At 44.2% G+C, this 21,048-nt stretch overlaps 2 protein-coding genes across 3 annotated transcripts in view; one reads left to right on the plus strand and one right to left on the minus strand.

The window, feature by feature from the left end:
* LOC137436353 (ectonucleoside triphosphate diphosphohydrolase 6) overlaps positions 1 to 21,048 on the minus strand; it is a 98,093-nt gene that overhangs the window by 10,888 nt on the left and 66,157 nt on the right. For both annotated transcript variants that reach the window (XM_068130055.2, XM_068130056.2), the window contains exons 10-12: positions 18,661 to 18,804; positions 18,466 to 18,522; positions 1,241 to 1,347 (exon numbers count right to left, since the gene is read on the minus strand). In XM_068130055.2, the coding sequence (XP_067986156.1) occupies positions 1,241 to 1,347; positions 18,466 to 18,522; positions 18,661 to 18,804 (308 nt within the window). The remainder of the gene's footprint in view (positions 1 to 1,240; positions 1,348 to 18,465; positions 18,523 to 18,660; positions 18,805 to 21,048) is intronic.
* Positions 8,588 to 21,048, plus strand: part of TAF5 (TATA-box binding protein associated factor 5) — a 543,784-nt gene continuing 531,323 nt past the window's right edge. Inside the window, exon 1 of the mRNA XM_078786342.1 lies at positions 8,588 to 8,657. The gene's annotated coding sequence lies outside the window, so the exon portion shown is untranslated. The remainder of the gene's footprint in view (positions 8,658 to 21,048) is intronic.

Genomic DNA, 21,048 nt, shown 5'->3' on the forward strand with positions numbered 1-21,048 from the left:
CGACACGGCAAACAGACGATCAATTTATGAAAGATAAACACCGAGAAACAACCAAAGTTGCACACAATAACTTCACACACCGAAAGATAAATACAGTTTCGACAAAATACAATTGTGAACAGACTTAACTTCGAAAAACGTGGAGACCGTGTGGAGCTTCGAAAATCCCTGCCGCCGTCTCCAAGATCTCGCGAGATCTCCAATGATCTCTCGCGAGACCATGTTAGCTCTTTCACGAGCCTCGATCCTGTATACAAAAAAAAAAAATGGTGCAGAAAGGAGTGTACAACTTGAGAGGGGAATGTCGAGGTGAAATACTTTACCTGGACTGTGTGTATGATTCAAGGAGCGGAGGAGTAACGGATTCACGTGGACCAGCTTCAACCAGATTATCAGTGGTCTGATGAACTTCCAACTGGACCAGGTAACCTCTGTCTCATTCATGCCACTCATCAATGGTGGACCAGATTCAATCAGATTGTCAGTGATCCGATGAGCTTACAGCCAAACCAGGTAACCTCTGTCTCATTCATGCCACTCATCCCGTTGTACATTGGATTATTAGCCCCCGTTGGACTTAGTCCGAAACGGGGCTTATGGAATTGGTGTCGTCCGTCCATGTGTGCATGTGTGCGTCTCCAACCATATCGGAGATGTACAGACCGATTTTGTTCATACCTCGCACAAAGACGACACACGATGGTATACATATTTGCTTCGTGATGCGATCAAAGATGGCAGACTGGAGACCATTTTAATTGTAAAATATTCCGATGTTGAACACGTCCTCAACCATTTCTCGGATATGCATTTACTGATCTTATTCATATTTGACACACAAATAACTAATGATGGCTTACATATGCACGTCATTTCTTTTTCGAGATCAGATCCAAGATGGCCGACTGGCGTCCATTTTGTTACTTAAACGTGTCCCCAACCATTTCTCGACATGCATGGACCGAATTTGTTCAAACTTGGTACAAAGACAATAAACACGAGTATACATAAGCAGAAGATTTTGTTTTGTAATCCGACCAAAGATGGCCGACTGAGGCCTTTAATTTGGTACAACAAAATTACTAATGCCATGGGGGCTGTGACATTTTATGTCCTTTCTTCTTGTTAGATACAGGTCTCAAATGTTCATTCTGATAGTAAAAGTTCTCTAAATTTAGAGGAGGGTCCAGGGTGGGAATGAGAGTGGCTGTGAAAACATCAGGCAATGTCTGCTGTGTACCTGTATGATGGTATCCGATGCGAAATTGAATCCATGCATGAGCAGCGCTGCAATGTACGTCAAATCCATGCACAGGAACGGATGCCTTGGATACTTCTGGCTGCACGCTAACAATATGGGAAAAAGGTCCATTAGCAGTGGATTCCACAAGGAATTTGATGGGAATACTTGAAGGCGATGCGGCATGTATTAGTGTTTCAAAAAGGTGGGCATTTCATTACCTCTGCCACCAAAGGTGGATGGAGGTTACGTTTTTGTTATGCGCCATCGATGGATTTGCGCTATCGACCGATCGCGCTGCGCTGTCAACGGATCCATCGTTCGCGCAGGCATCGGTAGATGGCGCAGGCATCGATCGATCGCGCATAACAGAACCACTCTTGGCATTCGTCACATTCGATCATTAATTTGACGTCACCTGATCAGCAGCGTGGCTAACCCCCGCTCGAGCAGGGAAAATGGCCTTAAAATGCATGTTGTTGTTGTTGTTGTTGTTGTTGTTGTTGTTGTTGTTGTTGATCAGCAGCGTGTGTAATTTCTCCCTCTTACCTTTTCATTTCAACTTGCTTTTTGTCACTAATGTAAAGTCATATAAAATGGTTTTGAGGAAGCAGCGAATTAAAAAGACATTTTATATAGAAACGATTAGAAAACAACAGAAGGTTTTTTTGGGGAGGTTTTTTTTGTATACTGAATCGAGGCTCGTGAAAGAGCTAACATTTACTTCACAAACAAATCAACCAGACAAACAAAATACCCAAAAAGAGGGAGCGGAAGACAACATGGGGAGAGAAGGGGAAGCACACGAAATGACAAAAATGCCAGAAAAAATGGTTAATCAAAGTGTTTTATGTGAAAAGATACATACAAAATTGCAAAAAATGGCGGCCATTTTGAAAGTCAAAATGGCCGCCAAAGACGCCATTGAAAAAAATGGAACCAACTCAGGTCTTGTTGCCTCGGGTATAAGGATTCCAAAAAACATTGGTGCCACTAGTGTAGCAAATTTTGCACGACAATGACACAACACCATAGTCAGGTTCATTATGTTCAGATTTATAATTTCGTTCTTTTTTTGTGGAGATTAGCAAACCTATACATTTTTGGAAAGCTTATAGCACCAGGAATCCGAAAAACCATGTTTCCATTTGCGCAAATTTTTCTTTGGCGGCCATATTGGATTTTCAAAATGGCCACCATCGGAAACCTATTTTTCGCGATATCTCAACATCCGAACCACCTAGAGTGCTGATTCCAACACCTATACCCACATTTTTGGGGATGAGGAATCACATGAAGCCATCTAAAATAATCTACACCTACCCTGGGATACCAGGTGGCAGCCTACAGCGGATTTTCAAGATGGCCACTTTCAGGAAACATGTTTTTTTCTGAATATGTATACCACATTGAGTGATGTTTCGCCTCAGTACAGTCATAGTCATAAATGGGATCATTTCAACATGTTCAGTTCATGTACATGGAAAGTCATTATATCAGACCTAATAGTTCATTTAAAATAAACCTCATGAAGCTCACAATTACTTACCTGTTGTCGTTTTATATATTTGCAGGTCTTGAGAGAAGATGAGTGAAGTTACGACTCAGCCCACACAGTGGCAGCACTGCATAATTTGTCAAACCGCTTCAGCAAAATATGGAACGCTTGTCCAGCAGCCCAAACCGGACTCGTTTGAACACTTGCTACAAACCCTTAATGATAGAGCAGCCTACCATGATGGAAAATATGTTAAAATTCACAGTCGCTTAAAGGATGAAACAAGTGAAAGTCTGCAATTCAATAATGCAGTTTGGCATCGTATCTGTTATTCAAATGCAACCAACAAAGAGAAGGTACAACGTGCCAAAGACCGCCATCAATATCACATTTCAGCCGGCTCCTACACAGAGAAAAAACGTGGACAAAAGCGAAAAAGCACAGAACTGGACGAACCATCAACTTCCACCACCAGTCCGTTTACACGTTCTGCAACAGCTCCATTCATTAAGGAACATTGCTTTTTCTGCCAGGAAGATAACGAGCAAAAATTGTACACATTGAGAACAAAAAACGGTGGGAAAGCATTACACGATGCTGTGGAGCTGTCTGGAAATCTCACCCTGCAAACTAGGTTAAACACATCCATCTCACCCACTGATGCACATGCAATCGATGTTCAATACCACAAGTCATGTTGGACAACAAATGTATTCCATGTGTTACGTACCAAGGATAACAAGGGAACAACAGAGAGAGGTCATCCGTTTCAAACATCATGTTTGATTGAGTTGATTAGCCTTGTCGACTGTCAAACTCAGAATAAACAATACTTATCCATGGCACATATTGAAACAACATACATCAACTTGCTTGGTGGCACAGATGCATTGGCGCACCACTTCCCTGCATATAGTAGACACTGGCTCAAGGAGAGAATTCTTCTAGAACTACCACACGTAACGTCTGTTAGGCAAAAGGACAGGAGAAAACCTTCTGTTCTTTACTCCCCAGATGCATGCGAATCCGATATGGTTCAGTCTGCCATGATAGAAAGTGAAGTAGACGATCTGAATATTATCTATAAAGCAGCAAAGGCATTGCGCAGAATTATCAAGAACTTCCACCAACAGGAAAACTCATCCGATGCTATACAGGTCACTAGCAGCACAGATGATGTTCCAGCAGCACTCCACGCAATGATCAGATGGGTTATGGTGGGGCCAACAGAAACACTAGAAACTGAAAAACGAACCACTCACGTTAACAGAGAAGTACTCACTGTTAGTCAGATGCTATTGGGTGGATTCAAATCTGACAAGCAAGTGAACTATAGGCCCAAAACTGATTCTGCAACCTTCCGATCAACCAAATCACAAGAAACTCCACAGTCTCTAGGATTAGCCTTGGCAGTTCACCATGACACAAGAAACAAGAAACTCCTGGAAAGTCTCTGCTCTCAAGGTTACTGTGTCTCGTACAGTCGTGTTATGCACCTCGAAACAGCCCTAGCAAATGCCATTGTGGAAAACACCCTGAAGTTCCAAGGACTTTATGTTCCTCCATTTTTGAAGAAGGGAACTTTTGTGTTTTTTGCAGCTGATAACACAGACTTTGCTGAAGACAGCGTGGATGGCAAAGGGACAACCCATGGAACAATCATTGCTGTTTATCAAAAACGTGACACTCAAGGAGAAACATTGGCGCCACAACTGAGCATAGCTGACACTACCAGTTTGTCAGTGACCCCGTACCAGGTTCCTATGCTTCATTGTGACAAGCCGGTGCCGAAAACCATAAAGAGAACAGACACATTCCACATCAGCAAGGATGGTATATCACCAGCGTATCACCTTACACATCTAGGATGGTTGGTTGCTTCTATGATCACCAGAATGCAGAAATCAAACAGCACATATATACCTGGTTGGGCAGGATACCACTCATTGCTGTCGGGTAGTCACAGTTTGACACAAGTCGGAGTCTTACCCCTTCTACCTGAAGTAGCACACGAGTGGTCGACTCTTCTGACCGTCATCTCTCAGACAACTCAGCTAAAGAACTTAGTTGTTGGTACAAGCCACCCTACAGTCATTTCCTGGGATATGGCCCTCTATGAAAAGGTGATAAGGCTGCTGGATGCAAGGCCAGACCTGAAAGGTACCGTTGTACCTCGGCTTGGCGAGCTGCATGTGGTCATGGCTGCTTTGAGAGCCCTGGGTACTTCCATTGAGAACTCAGGTATTGATGACGCGTGGATAGAGGCCGACCTCTACGGACCTTCAACAACAAGGCAGATCCTGAGATGTTCGCATTACAAACGCACTCTCCGTGCTCATATTTATTCATATATGGCACTTTATGAAATGGCGCTGGACCTGTTCTTCAAAGATTATCCACAGTTGAAAGCCGTTTGCTCAGATATGTCAGAAGAAATAGACGAGGCATGTTCAGAAAAGGACAAGTTCACCAAAGCCACAAGTGTGAAAGAAGCCAACACAAAACTGTTGAATGTCATCACTACAGCTGATGTTGTGAACATATTCAAGACTTGGGAAACAGAACAATCCAAAAAAGCCATGTTCAAGTCCTTGATGAATTACCTGCATCGAGTGGAGACAATTCTGTTCTTTGTGGAAGCTTCTCGGGACGCAGATCTCAAACTCCACCTCGAATCTGGTGAGGCACTCAGCAAGCTATTTTTCTCCATGGATCGTATCAAATACAAACGTCTTTGGCCGCGATACATAGCAGATATGTATGACCTGAGGAAGACGCATCCGGCCACATACAGGGAACTCGAGAATGGAAATATCTCAGTAACGAAATCTAGCATCCCCTTTGTATCAATCGGTGCAGACCACGCTTGTGAACAGGAAAACAGAGCAATGAAGGTTCATTCTGGACTTCCAGGCATCTCCAATAATGCCAATGCAAGGCAGAGATTCTTTATGGCCTCTCCAGAATTGTCACGGCTGACCAGAGAATTCAAAGATCAGTTCGACACCAAAACAGACAAAGTGACAGAACACCACGAACTTAGTCCGAGGGCAGTGAATCTGAACAATACAGCGGTTGAAAAGATCAAGGCTGCTATCATGAGTCATGGCAATCCATTTACCACAGAAGGAAATAGCATATACAACTTGATCACCCATGCCTATGTCCCAGAGGAGCACACGTCACAAATCCTGAATATCGACAACATTGGTCAACACTTGTACGAAGAGTATGTTGACGAAAGAATCAACGGAACAGTCAGCTTATTTGCACCCGTGAAAAAAGAAAACAACACGATGTACTTGTCTGGTGTGAAGAAGACCAAGATCATGCTCAGGGACAAGTCAGTCGACTTGAAGGAAACAAAAGACTTGTATGGAAGGCTGATGATATTGACAAAATCAAGCCGTGATGTTGACCAGAAAGACGCAATAGGCAACTACGAATTCACCCTTACACCTCGCGCCTTGTTCGCACCAAACGGTGACCTGCTTCCTTGCCTTGACAAGTCAAAGTTAATCCATCTCCTTGTGAAACATGGAGACTTAGCTCCGGGTGACTTAGCTCCGACCTCAAGTCCTCAAGCTCAAGTCCATAACTCTGCAGCTATGAAAATAGCAGTAGTCGACGCCATGGTTCTTGTACAGAAATTGTCGACAAAACCAGCTGCAACAGTAACCGTTGAAGATCTCAGTGTCAGCTTTAATACCAGATTGATGTCACTGACAAGACATTTTGACGAAGTTATCCTCGTGTTTGATACTTACAAGGCCGATTCGTTGAAGCAAAGCACAAGACAAAAAAGACGAGGGGGGCACAATCCAGTCCAGTACCAAGTGAAGGACAATACCAAGATCCAACACATCACCATGAAGCGGTTCTTGTCACACGCTCAGACAAAGTCAGATTTGGCAGAATATCTGGCTGAGAAAACGTTGGAGTACAACAGAGATGCCTCCAAGCTGATAATTATATGTGCAGCAGGAAAGGCCAAGAGTAACAAAGGCGTGCATTTTGAAGACAATAATCATGAGGAGGCAGACACTCTGATGATTCACCAAGCAGTGCTGGCAACTCGCCGCAATCCCAACGCAGAACAGCTTACCTTCTTCTCTCCTGATACGGATGTCCTGGTCTTGGTCATAGCTAACTATGATGTTCTGCTCAAAAACACTGCTGTCTCCCTTGTGTCGGGCCTTGTGCAAGTACAACCAATCTGGAACAATCTTGGCGTCGAAAAGGCCAAGGCATTGCCAGCATTCCACACATTCACAGGAGCAGACAATACTGGACGGTTTTCGCGAATAGGCAAAACAACATGGTTTGAAGCTTTCGTCAGAGCCGATAGTGACGTGATACAGGCCATGAGAATGCTCGGTGATGCTGCAGATGTGACCGCAGATCAGATGTCCAACTTGGCAAGATTTGTATGTGCAGTGTACGTACCAAAGGGAATATGTATCAACAGCATTCCGGAGTTGCGCTGGTACCTCTTCTGTAAACACATGACTGAAAGTCACATGTTACCTCCAACGCTAGGGGCTCTAAATCAGCATGTTGATCGTGTACATCTTCAGGCAAGGGTATGGGCTCAGGCTACTATCGCACATCAAGTGTTCCTGGATCCACAGCAACATGGCTACTTCAAGGACAACGATGGGGAATTGAAACCACTAATAACAGATGTACCACCAACACCGAAAGCAATACTTGAGATGGTCAGATGTCAGTGCAAAGGAGACTGCTCATCGAGACGGTGTTCGTGCCGTGCCAATGACTTGGCATGCACAGACTTGTGTTTGTGCAGCTCCGAATGTGAAAACGACGATGACTGTCAACCTGTTCTCTGCTCTGACGACAGTGATGAGGACATTTGAAAACCTATGAGGACAAAATGTTGATGAATGTTGACAAAGATAAAATTTCATCTATGGGAAATATTCTATGTTCAAATAAAAGTAATTATTACATGTATAATTATGGATTGTATAGCCTCATCTCTATATACTTACCTCTTGAATACATAAATCACCTGTTTAGGATATATGAGGGATGTGGTTTCATAATTATGATCCGTGTGCCACAATGTAGCGAAACATCACTCAATGTGGTATACATATTCAGAAAAAAACATGTTTCCTGAAAGTGGCCATCTTGAAAATCCGCTGTAGGCTGCCACCTGGTATCCCAGGGTAGGTGTAGATTATTTTAGATGGCTTCATGTGATTCCTCATCCCCAAAAATGTGGGTATAGGTGTTGGAATCAGCACTCTAGGTGGTTCGGATGTTGAGATATCGCGAAAAATAGGTTTCCGATGGTGGCCATTTTGAAAATCCAATATGGCCGCCAAAGAAAAATTTGCGCAAATGGAAACATGGTTTTTCGGATTCCTGGTGCTATCAGCTTTCCAAAAATGTATAGTTTTGCTAATCTCCACAAAAAAAGAACGAAATTACATAACAAACCTGACTACCATGTACTATATGAGCTGGTGCTCACCACTATGAGCTGGTGCACCCGGTGTTACATCCATTTCTCCAGGATTCTGTGGAATCTAAAGCTTTCAACATTATTGGAATCTCTTGTGATGAGGTCAAATGACAAGGTCTGTGCCTTCAAGGTCTTTTGTGTTCACATTACATGTAGGTTGGTTGCCTCTTTGTAATTTACCAACTATCCTGTCTTAGCTCCCTCTCAGACATCCGTGCCCCCACAAACCTTCAAGACACACAGAGGTTGAAAGGCAAATGGATGTAAGTTCGCCATTTTGTTTGTTCAAAAAATGAAAATGAATTTTTCAATAAATGAAGAAACCGAGTTTCACTTTGGTTTTCACCAACGCGCCTTCCGAGCCGATTTCACATCCGTGTGTCCAATCCCCAATGTGATCGCCGAGGTATTTCTCCAGGTACAGTGCGGTATGTCCATGTTTTCCATGTATTACTTCAGCTCGTGATTGTGGTTGACGTTGATTTGTGTTCCATACACAACTAACTGTTCATTCCCTTTGGAAACTCGTTCTTCAATAAGATAATATTAATAACTAGCCGAAACCCGTGGAACATCCACGGAAGGGAGGATGTGGTGTATGGATAGAGTGTACCATTATGGATGGCATAGGGGATTTGCTTGTCCGAGTAAGAGTTAGGAAGAAAGATGAGAATGAAGAGTGCATATGTGAACAACGATCGCCGACACCGGCACAAATGCATGCTCTGGATTGTCCACTCAGTGGACGGCTTGCTGTCGCCTTCGACTGTCCAATCAGATGAGACAGCTGGCTTAACGTCCTCTGATGCGACGTCACACCTGCGAGGTATCAGGAGGTGGGAACCGAATCCAAAACAGAAGCTAAGGTGCCATTCAAATATTACGTAACGCTATGGGGGGTGGGGGGTGTACGGCCGAGCGTTACGAAGTGTTACGAGGGGGTGGGGGCGGGTGTCAAATTTCGGGAAAAAAAGCGTTACGTAATATTTGAATGGCCCCTAAAGTAAAGACCATCGGAGATCTCCTGCGGCAGCGTTTCTAACCGATGTGGTAAAGTACAGTACGTACAGTAAAGGACATTCTCATTGATCCGTTGATTAACTATAACTGACCTGCGCCGCCCTGCTGTAGCTTGACATGTTAGCAGGTACTCTGACCTTTTTCACAACTTCAAATGGCGTTTCATAAAATCCTGCTGTGACTCGACATGCGCCGCACCATAATCATTGGCTCATAAAACCCGACACTGCTACAGAGGATTATACTACCACCGGAAGCCGGCACTTGGTTGTCCACAGAGGGAGGGAAGAAACACACCATGTGGAATGAAAAACAAAATGCTTTAAAATATTCAAGAAAGAAACATTTTTTTTCATTTAATATTCCGTAATTATTTATTGTACGACTAACGATTGTCAAAATAAGAACCTGCTTTGGGCAATCGCACACTATACCGTCAAGGCCGCTTTTACAGAATAAGAAGGAAATAATTAAATTAATGCTTTCCTATTTACATCGTTGAGTCAATACGTCACAAAATCATTTTTTAAACCTGTAATCACTGGTTGTAGGGAATGCAGATTTGACGATCAGCTGATTTATGTGTGTGTGTGGGTGTGTATTTTAGACTTGGACAATATAAGAAGGAAAATTGCTTTGCAATACATGCCCATTTGCAAGTTTCAGATCAATATCAGTAAGCAGTAAGCACGGCCCATTATTTAATGACACCACTCGACTGTCCAATCAGCGGACGGCTCGCATCGCCTTCGCCCAGCAGACGCCAATACGATGGTGTCGTAAGATGGCGTCGTGTCGGCCGATAATCGGATGCTTTTGGGTCCCAAAGTCGGCGAATTCAGATTTTTCGAGTATGTGTGTACGTGATAAACAAAGAGCGCGGTTCGTAGATGGAAAATGCATTAGTGCCGTGGGCATGGGGTCACTGGGTGCGGCGTAAAAGGGATAACAAAGTCGAGTCCTTACGGTATTATTATATAGATGTGTAACTTTCCTCACGTGAGTCTGTCCGTTTGTTTGTGAACAAAATATCTCAAAACGTTGTGGACAGATTCGGACGAAATTTGGCGGAGTGGTAGTGTATGTGACGAGGACGAAATGATTCGATTTTGGTGAAGATCCGGATTCGGATCCGGCTAGTGGAATTTTACAAGTGATTCTTCACCATTGGGAGATCGGGCCAAAAACGATACAAAGCTGGATATCTCAAAAGGTTATGGACGGATTTGGACGAAACTTAGTGTACCGGTTGGTTGTCTGCCAAGGACGATTCGATTCGATTTTGGTGAAGATCTGGATCTGGATCCGGATCCGGCTCGTAGAAATTTTAAAGTGATTCTTCACCATTGAGTGATATGGCCAACAACGACATATAGCAGGATATCTTAAGTTGTGGAAGGATGATTTTGATTAAATGTGATTCTGTATTGTGATTTTCTGCTCTACTATGGGATACAAAACGTAAACTGTTCACCTGGCGGATGTATGCTCTCTACTGAGTGCCGTTCTAGTTCACCTGCAATTTCATTGTTTTGTTTGTGAGTTGAGACAAGATAAAAAGGAGAGCATGTCATGATGTGCTCAAACAACCCATATGTTGAAGCTCTGCCTCATGTAATGGTCTTCATCAAGCTCTTCCTTTAGCCTCATATAATAGTCTTCATCAAGCTCTTCCTCTAGCCTCATGCAATGGTCTTCATCAAGCTCTTCCTCTAGCCTCATGTAATGGTCTTCATCCAGCTCTTCCTTTAGCCTCATGTAATGGTCTTCGTCAAGCTCTTCCTTTAGCCTCATATAATGGTCTTCGTCAAGCTCTTCCTCTAGCCTCATGTAATGGTCTTCATCAAGCTCTTCCTTTAGCCTCATGCAATGGTCTTCATCAAGCTCTTCCTTTAGCCTCATGCAATGGTCTTCATCAAGCTCTTCCTTTAACCTCATGCAATGGTCTTCATCAAGCTCTTCCTTTAACCTCATGCAATGGTCTTCATCAAGCTCTTCCTTTAACCTCATGCAATGGTCTTCATCAAGCTCTTCCTTTAACCTCATGCAATGGTCTTCATCAAGCTCTTCCTTTAGCCTCATATAATGGTCTTCATCAAGCTCTTCCTCTAGCCTCATGTAATGGTCTTCATCAAGCTCTTCCTTTAGCCTCATATAATGGTCTTCATCAAGCTCTTCCTCGAGCCTCATGTAATGGTCTTCATCAAGCTCTTCCTCGAGCCTCATATAATGGTCTTCATCAAGCTCTTCTCTAGCCTCATGTAATGGTCTTCATCAAGCTCTTCCTCTAGCCTCATGTAATGGTCTTCATCAAGCTCTTCTCTAGCCTCATGTAATGGTCTTCATTAAGCTCTTCTCTAGCCTCATGTAATGGTTGATTCAGAAACTCCCTGGACTTGGCTAGCATCTTGAAGACACCATTTCGCAGCAGAAACGTTGACGTTTTTGAATGGATCTTTCTCCAAAGTGGAAAAACATGTTACAGGTATATCACCTCTAGACAAATACCGAAATGACGTAATCTGCCACAGAATGTTCCGCTGGGGAGCATGCGCAGAAACTCCAGGAGATGACGGCGTTCAGCACATCATAAATTACATCGTGTGTCGGAGATACGAATTGTTACCGAAAATGGCTTACCAAGGTAAAAAAAAAAAAAACTTGAAAAGTACCTGAAAGAACGGGCTGTGTCTCTGTATCGAGGTTGTGGATCTACTGATGTCGATGATCTACTGATGTAGGTGATCTACTGATGTAGGTGATCTACTGATGTAGGTGATCTACTGATGTAGGTGATCTGCTGATGTAGGTGATCTGCTGATGTAGGTGATCTGCTGATGTAGGTGATCTACTGGTGTAGGTGATCTGCTGATGTAGGTGATCTACTGATGTGGATCCATGACTGAAGTTGTGGATCTACTGATGTCGGTGATCTACTGATGTAGATGATCTACTGGTGTAGGTGATTTACTGGTGTGGATCCATGACTGAGGTTGTGGATCTACTGATGTCGGTGATCTACTGATGTAGGTGATTTACTGGTGTGGATCCATGACTGAGGTTGTGGATCTACTGATGTTGGTGATCTAATGATGTGAATCCATGACTGAGGTTGTGGATCTACTGATGTAGGTGATCTGCTGGTGTAGGTGATCTACTGATGTGGATCCATGACTGAGGTTGTGGATCTACTGATGTAGGTGATCTACTGATGTTGGTGAGCTACTGATGTGGATCCATGACTGAAGTTGTGGATCTAGTGATGTTGGTGATCTACTGATGTAGGTGATCTACTGATGTAGGTGATCTACTGGTGTAGGTGATCTATTGGTGTGGATCCATTACGGAAGTTGTGGATCTACTTATGTAGGTGATCTACTGATGTAGGTGATCTACTGGTGTAGGTGATTTACTGGTGTGGATCCATGACTGAGGTTGTGGATCTACTTATGTAGGTGATCTACTGATGTAGGTGATCTACTGGTGTATGTGATCTACTGGTGTGGATCCATGACTGAGGTTGTGGATCTACTGATGTAGGTGATCTAGTGATGTCGGTGATCTACTGATGTGGATCCATGACTGAGGTTGTGGATCTACTGATGTACCATCTACTGATGTTTTGTTGTGTTAGGGTGTATCCGTGTCCTTGCTCATTAATGAGGTTACTGAATGGGTCCCGGGCCTGGCAAAACAGGAGAGGGGCAAGGCTGTCTCTTTGGAAGATCCCGTGTCGTATCTTTCGTCTTGGTATTTCAATCTTTCCTTCTGAGTGCTGCAGGATTAGTGTGGAATTCCATAGATCCATGTTTTTCTCAATCAGCTTGATTATATGGGGATTTATCTTGTACATTTTCATGCATTTTATCATCCATGAATGTGGGAAACTGTCAAAAGTTTTTTTTGCCGTCTATCCAATTTGTTTTTTCTCGTATTGCAATTTTCGAGTATGGCCGTTGTTTAGTAATAGATTGTCTATTGTTCCATAAAATCCACTCTTGTATCCCTTCTGTTCTGCCTCTGAGCCTCTTTGTTGTGTTCGGTGGTGGTACATCGTTTCTGTGATGATTCCTGTTAAATGTTTGTATGTTGTTGTTAGACAGGTTATTGGCCGGTATTTGTGGGGTATTTGGGTCTGTTCAGATTTTGGGATGAGGAAGGTGTTACTTTCTGTGACCCATTCATCCATTTCCTCATCCCATTGGATAGGTTCATTGAATGCTTGAGTGTAGTGAACGTGGAGAGCATCAAATTGCTTTAAACAGAAGTCTGGGATCCCATCTGGGCCTGGGCTTTTGAAGTTTTCAATCTTTGCAAGTTGTTGTCTTCTCTTTTCTGCATCAATTATTACTGGGGGCATTTCCTTGAGATGTTGCTGCTTCTCTTCCCAGTCTTGGATCCATTCCGCATCCTTATTGTGTTATTTTCGATTTACATAATTTTTTTTCCAGAATCGTTCCAGTTCATCTTTTTCAGGAGGGGATGACCCATTCTGCTTCCATTTCCCTAGTTCACGGTAGAATCTGTTCAGGTTGTTTTCAAACATCTGGCCTTGTTTTATCCTCATGTTATCCTCGTCGAAGTTTATTTTATTTTTCTTGCTATCATTCCGACTTTCAGTTTATTTTCAGCAACCATTACCTCTTGGCCTTTGTCTTCAATTTTATATTTGTATTTTATCCTCCGGATTCTCCTCTAGTTTTGGGCTTTGATTTCCTCTTTGGAATTGCTGTATTTGTCCTGTCTCCTTTCTGAGCATCTCCCTCCCTCTCTCGAGTCATTGTTTCCAAGGTGGTGCTAAGAATACCTTATCTCTCTATTATTGGGTATAAAAATAAAAAACCATCAAATGTCACCCTAGCTAACAATACCCACAACCAACCCATACCCCACCCCCCCCCCCCTCTTTCCCCTCTCCTCTACCATCCCCCATCATGCATCACCCTACCTAGCAATACCCATAATAACCCCTCACTCCACTCCACCACCCCTCACAATCCCCCAGCAACCTTCACCCAGGCTAAGAATACCCATGACCACACCACACGTGCTCGACACAATACCCCTCCACTGGGGCAGGACATCGACATGGCAAGGATACAACACAGCACGGTAACAGCACGACACACACAGACACGGCATGGCACGACCACAGACACAAATGGCATTCTGGGAAAGTATGAAACTATTGGACAATCCTGTAACATACAGAACACCGGGAAAACCTGTGAAGGTGGGACAAAGCATTTGTCGCCCATTTGGTCAATGATGTCTAAGTGTAACTGGCTGGTGTATGAGTGTGTCTGGACAGTGTATAAGTGTGTCCTGGGTGGTGTCTGTGCTGTGTCTTGCCATGTTTGTGCTGTGTCTTGCCATGTCCGTGCTGTGTCTTGCCATGTCAGTGCTGTGTCTTGCCATGTCAGTGCTGTGTCTTGCCGTGTCCGTGCTGTGTCTTGTCATGTCCGTGCTGTGTCTCGTCATGCCCGTGCTATGTCTTGTTATGTCCGTGCTGTGTCTCGTCGCGTCCGTGCTGTGTCTCGTCACGTCCGTGCTGTGTCTCGTCAGGTTCGTGCTGTCTTGTCACGTCCGTGCTGTGTCTTGTCATGTCCGTGCTGTGTCTTGTCATGTCAGTGCTGTGTCTTGTCATGTCCGTGCTGTGTCTTGTCATGTCTATGCTGTGTCTTGTCATGTCCGTGCTGTGTCTCGTCATGTCCATGCTATGTCTCGTCATGTCTGTGCTGTGTCTTGTCATGTCATGTCCGTGCTGTGTCTTGTCATGTCCGTGCTGTGTCTTGTCATGTCCGTGCTGTGTCTTGTCATGTCCATGCTGTGTCTTGTCATGGCCGTGCTGTATATTTCCATGTCTGTGCTGTGTCTTGTCATGTCTGTGCTGTGTTGTTCTTTGTCATGTCTGTGCCGTATTTCTTATGGAGTAATATAACTGATTTATCAATTCACCCAAAATCCCTGCTAAACCGTGGATTAAATGGAAAAATAAAACCTACCAATTTGTAGCGAACATGCGACGGATGTTCAATACTAACTCCACCATCTTCACTAACACCATATTTGTCCGATTCGCTCTCACAAGGCTCAAAACGATAAGGCTCCACAATTCCCCCAAAAGTGTTTCCATCACTAATTTTGTCTCCGATCGTTTCTTCACAATCCCCACTGACCATTTCAACATACCGAGAACCTTCAGAGTTGCTAATGGTTGTGGAATCGGTATCGGAATCCGAGCTCGACACGCACTGGTTCTCTCGGTGAGTTCACCATGTGACGTCACTGGCAAAATCGAAAATCGACACTAGGGGTTTTTTCGACACTTTGTGATTGGGAAAAATAAAAAATATATAAAATTCCCCTTTAAATTACACCGTGATTAATGATTTTCAATGGTTTTTCAGAAAAATCATATTTCCGTTTGGGTTCCCCTTTAAGGTCATGGCCCAATTGTAGACATTTAAACATTTTTCACCATAACGTGACTGAGGTTTTACTTTACGATCAGAACGAAATTGCCCTGTCTCAATAGCCTGGACGAAGGCGCATTTACGCTTCATTTACATCATAGCCCTCATGGTCTAGGTCTTGCACCCCTAGGAGTACTAAACCATCATTTCGGATTTTCTTCCTTTTGTTTGTCAATGTCCGAGCTGTATCTCGGATCCGCTGAGACTTTTGTTTTGTTGAAATTTTGCATCAATAATGAGAATAGAAAGTATGAGAAAATGAGAAAATAATGAGAAAATGCAGGTTTGCCTTTTTTTTTTGACCTTGACCTCATTTGAAGTCATGACCCAATAATTATAGACATTTTTACCATTTTCACCATAACTCAAGTACGATTTGTCCAATCGGAACTAAATTGTCATCTTTAGATAGCCTAAAGCAAGTCACATTTACGCTTTGTTTACATCATACCCCTCCACGTTAAACGTCAAGGTCAAATGGTGATAAAATGCATTTATGTCATTGCTCAAATTTGCCCATATGGAATCTCAAAGACCACCAGGCCTTCCAGGAAGTTTTTGCATCGTAATATGGTATCTGCCCTAAATTTGTGCACCTGCTATTTGTTTCATGTCCTTGACCTACTTTTTTGGATTGTGACCTAATTATTAAAAAACACATTTTTGATCACAACTTGAAAATTTTTCCTCTGATTTTCATGATGTTGAGCTTTATGGCTAGATTGTAGATGAGGACACATTTTCTTTAATGGCATATGTTGGTTAAGGTGATATGTTGGTCCGAAAAAATATATAGCCATCATTGGATTGCCTCCTGGTGTTGGGCTAGCGGCTAGGGTGCCGGCTTAGGATCCAAGGATCCTGGGTTCGAATCCCGGTCGATTGCTGAATTAACGCCAGGGGGGTTGACTCAGCCTGTCATCCTTCCGAGGTCGGCTAATTGAGTACCAGTTCACTGGTAATTCCCTGTTTGTCGTTAAAAGGCGGCAAAAAGGGTTGGCGTCAGGAAGGGCATCCGGCCGTAAAACATTGCTTCAAAAAGGGGACCGAAAAACAACAACAACCACGGTCCCCGAAAAAGGCCAACCCCCGCTTTGCGGGGAAAAATGGCCTCTAAAGGTGGTTATTATATATATATTGGATTGCCTCTAAAGGTGGTTTTTTATTGGATTGCGGGCCAAGGGTAAGTCTTGGATAGGATAAGCTGGGGGAGGCCTACCCTTGGTGATCGCTTTGTATCTAGTTTGCCAAATAAGTTTACCAAACCCAGGTATATATTGTTAGGTTTGTAGAGGTAGAGGATGAAATACCATAGTCTTCGGCTGTCCGTCGCTAACGACGATGACCGTGAAGGCGTGTGGGTCAGCACTTTGCTGGTCTCGCTTCCCATCATCGTGCAGGCGACTATGCATCAATACCATAGTACAGGTAGGATCGTATAGGTGTAGTATGGACCGTGGATGCGTAGGAGACATCTCGATGTGTTAAGTAGGGAAACTGGAGCTTAATATTGTTTTTGTCTTCACACAGGGTGTTGAGCTATGTTAACTAGGTAGGGATTACAGTTAGTTTTCCCCAGTGTGTGATTGCCCCCCTGTGGCTTTCCCTATGTTTTTACAATTACAACAAGGCCGGCCATAACAACTCACGTTCGTTACAACAACAACAACAACAACAACAACCATCCATTAACCAACAATAACCGACATAACTACCGACACAACTCCCGACAGAACCCAGAATATTCCCGATCGGGCTAAACCCCACCTCCAGAGGATCGTAACTGACAAGCCACGCCTCGAAGATCATCATTGATCAAGCAAGACTATGGGGCGATTCGACTGAGCTCGTCGAGTGACGTCAGAGCAAGAAGGTTCGAGCTTCGAGGAGGAGAAAAGAAAAAGAATCTCTCTCTCTCTCTCTCTGTCTCTCTGTCTCTCTCTGTCTCTCTCTCTCTCATCCATGGTGGTCGCTTTGTGGTCTCGTGTGCGCCTGTGAGGAGACTTACCGGAGCTTTTGTGGAACCTTTGCGATCGTGAAAAGGAGTAATAAGGCGGTGGTTTGCGGGGCTCTTGGCGCTTCGGACAGAGAGCAAAAAGAGGGCCGTCTTCACAGCTTGCTAGATGGCTCCGTGCGCTTCGCCCTCGTCGGCTCGGCACCATATTTGGCGTTCAGGCACAGGAAGCGTTGGACTTGGCCACCCTGTACTGCCGACTTCATTCAACGATGTCGTCAAGCAAGCCGAGTGCCGGCCGACTAAAATAAACAATTTATTTTATTTTATCATTCCTCTGTTGTGTAATTGTATCTGAGTGGAGACGTCTCAAATTAGGATTTAGTTTTACTTCACCCTTCATTTTCACAACTTTCGTATTGCATTTATTTTCATTAAATTCTTGTGTTGCATTTTATTTGTTGTGTGTTGTTTCTCTGTTCGTGGGTCCGAGAATAAACCTGCGTGGCTCCATCCAGGTAAGCACTTTGGTTCCCTCACCGCACACGATGGACCAACCGCCAGTTTCGGAAACACGCCTCGGAATTATGGACCGTTACGGCTATTTGTCACCCAGCAGTGTTAACCGCCGGGGCTGACAGGACAATATATATATATACATTGAGTGTTGTTTAGTTTGAGTACAAAGCAGACGTTGGATGGGCTTCGCACTTTAGGATGCTGTCTAGATCAAATTTATGACTCAATTGGAAATGTTAACATGTACAAATGGTGCGTTTAACTTACTTTCTTTGGCTTTCTCGTTAAATTCCCATATGCTCACGTTCCTTCCAGCTTCACTTTCTGCACAAAAAGGACTGGATGTTATTGTTGTTGAGAAAAGGATAAATTACAACGTCCAATGAGAGGACCCATTGTCAACACACAGGTAAAAGGATCTTATGGTAATAAGAAGATTTTTGTGGAGACAAAAGTACAAACCAATCATCGAGGTATCCATGGCACGATCAAAGTAGTAAGAAAAGGCGTAAAAGTGTACATGGGGCGCTGCCATTGTGCGGTGGGTCCTCCTCTCCACCAATTCCTTCATGGACTCGAAGCAGGCCGTGTATCCCTGGCGCCCCTCTGAATCGTATTCGCACAATGGCAACAGGTGCACAGAAATGATTGTCTACTCCTTGATGTAAAAAACAAATTGGCAACAACTTTAACACAAGCAGCACTCCAGCGTTATTCCCCCAATTTGCCACAACCATGAGCAGATGGATCATTATAGGTAGCCTCCTGCCATCCTCACCCTTGTGTCTGTCCCTTCTCTCCATATTCCCTCTGTGTTATCTCTGAAATCACCTCCGTTGTCATTTCTCGACATGCGACTCCACTTTTTCTCAACATACAACTCCAATTTTTTTTTTTTTTTTTTTGTATACAAGGTCGAGGCTCGTGTAAGAGCTAACATTGATCACACAAAGACAAAGTGACACATAAAACATAAAACATATGATAAAGGGAGCGGAAGAACAAGATGGAGAGCAGGGACATCGGGAGATCTGTGGGAGGGGGAGGGCTTGGGGGGAGGGGCCATGGGAAGTGGGGGGGGGGGGAGGGGTGGGAGATGTAAAAAAAAAACACATGGTCACTGCTCGGACTTCCAGGAAAGAAGTTGGTATTTCAAAAAAGTGGATGTGGGGTGAATTAGCGGGGGTAGAAAAGATCAAGGTTTTGGATGGGGGAAGATAAGAGATGGTGGTGAACAGCTGTTTTGAAGACCTGACGGGAGGAGTGGGATTGAAGGGAGTGGGGGAGTTTGTTCGCACTCGGCCATGGAGACGGACTTCACTGTGCGTGAACACACAAGAAACCCAGGGAGACACTCAGCACGCTAAACAAGACACGTCGAACCAGGGAAGGTGTCTGCAAGGTGAACCAGGGAAGGTGTCTGCAAGGTGAACCAGGGAAGGTGTCTGCAAGGCAAAAAAGGTGCCTGAAGACGAGCCTGTTGTAAAGCTTCATTGGTTTCTCTGCTGACTTACAACACCACCTTGATTATGCTTCACCAGGTAACACCAGCTTGATTATGATTCCCCAGGTAACACAAGCTTGATCATGCTTCACCAGGTAACATGAGCTTGATTATGCTTCACCAGGAAACACCAACTTGATTATGATTCACCAGGTAACACAAGCTTGATCATGCTTCACCAGGTAACACAAGCTCGATTATGATTCACCAGCTAACACCAAGTTGATTACATTTCACCAGGTAACACCAACTTGCTAGGCCAATTGGTGAAAGGACGTACCGAACAGGTTGGAAAGTAACAACAAAATTTACAGCCTTTTATTTTGAAGGCACAGAGAAACAGAGATGAAGATTCAGCTGAACAATTCTTACTTAATAATAACCCCGACTTGGCGCCTTCACACTCTGACACACTCACACAGGGGAAAAGACACTGGTTAAGGGCATACTGATGTACGTGGCTGGGATTCCTCGCAGTTGGCCACGTGGTCTGGTGCGCAGTTCGGTCCTCACGTGCAGCCTGGACGAGGTCAGGTCTGAAGGACGAACCACCGCCTTGAAGTTGGCACGGACGAACTTCAATACAGGTGGGACAAGCTGCCACGCAGGCAGACAAACTTCGGCTCAGGTGAGTCGTGAAGAAAAGCAACGCTTGCAGGTCAGCCGGATGGCGCAAACGATCGGCGCAGAAGCGATTGGTGTCTATGAAGAACAAAGGCCAAAACACGTGTCGTTGGAGCTAAAACAAGAGAGTCCAGAGCAGGGTGTCGTCCACGTAGCAAAATCCCAGGCAAAGAGAGTCGTGTCCTGTGCGCAGTGAAATCCCAGGCAAAGAGTCGTGTCCTGTGCACGTGACATCCCAGGCAAAGAGAATCGTGTCGTCCACGTGGCAAAATCCAAGGCAAGAGAGAACAGGAGGTCGTAGCGCAGCGAAAATCCAAAGCCAAGAGAATGATAATGCGCTCCGCGTGGGCTTTTACCAGACCCACCCACACCCCTCAAAATGCTCCACAGCCCCCCATTGGCTGAGGTTTGCCGCATCATGGCGACAGGTTCCCGGCTCGCCATTGGTCACCTGGGCCGTGCTTTTGGCCACGCCTTCCTGCTCATTAAAAATGGCTTCCCTTAACCAACGAGGGTTTGAAGATCCTGCCTAACTTCAACGCATATTGGTTTTGATTACTACACAATGGGAAAGGGCTAATCTTTACATTCAATAGAAAATAACTAACTACTGCAGGCTACATGTTGTCATGCAATTTAACTAAAGGGGTTTGCCTTTGTGGCACAACCGCAACAATATGCAGAGTGATGGCATCTACCCGTTGCAAGTGCAATGGCAAAGC

The sequence above is a fragment of the Myxine glutinosa genome, chromosome 11 (genome assembly GCF_964187855.1).
Source record: "Myxine glutinosa chromosome 11, kmMyxGlut1.1, whole genome shotgun sequence".
Lineage (NCBI taxonomy): Eukaryota > Metazoa > Chordata > Myxini > Myxiniformes > Myxinidae > Myxine > Myxine glutinosa.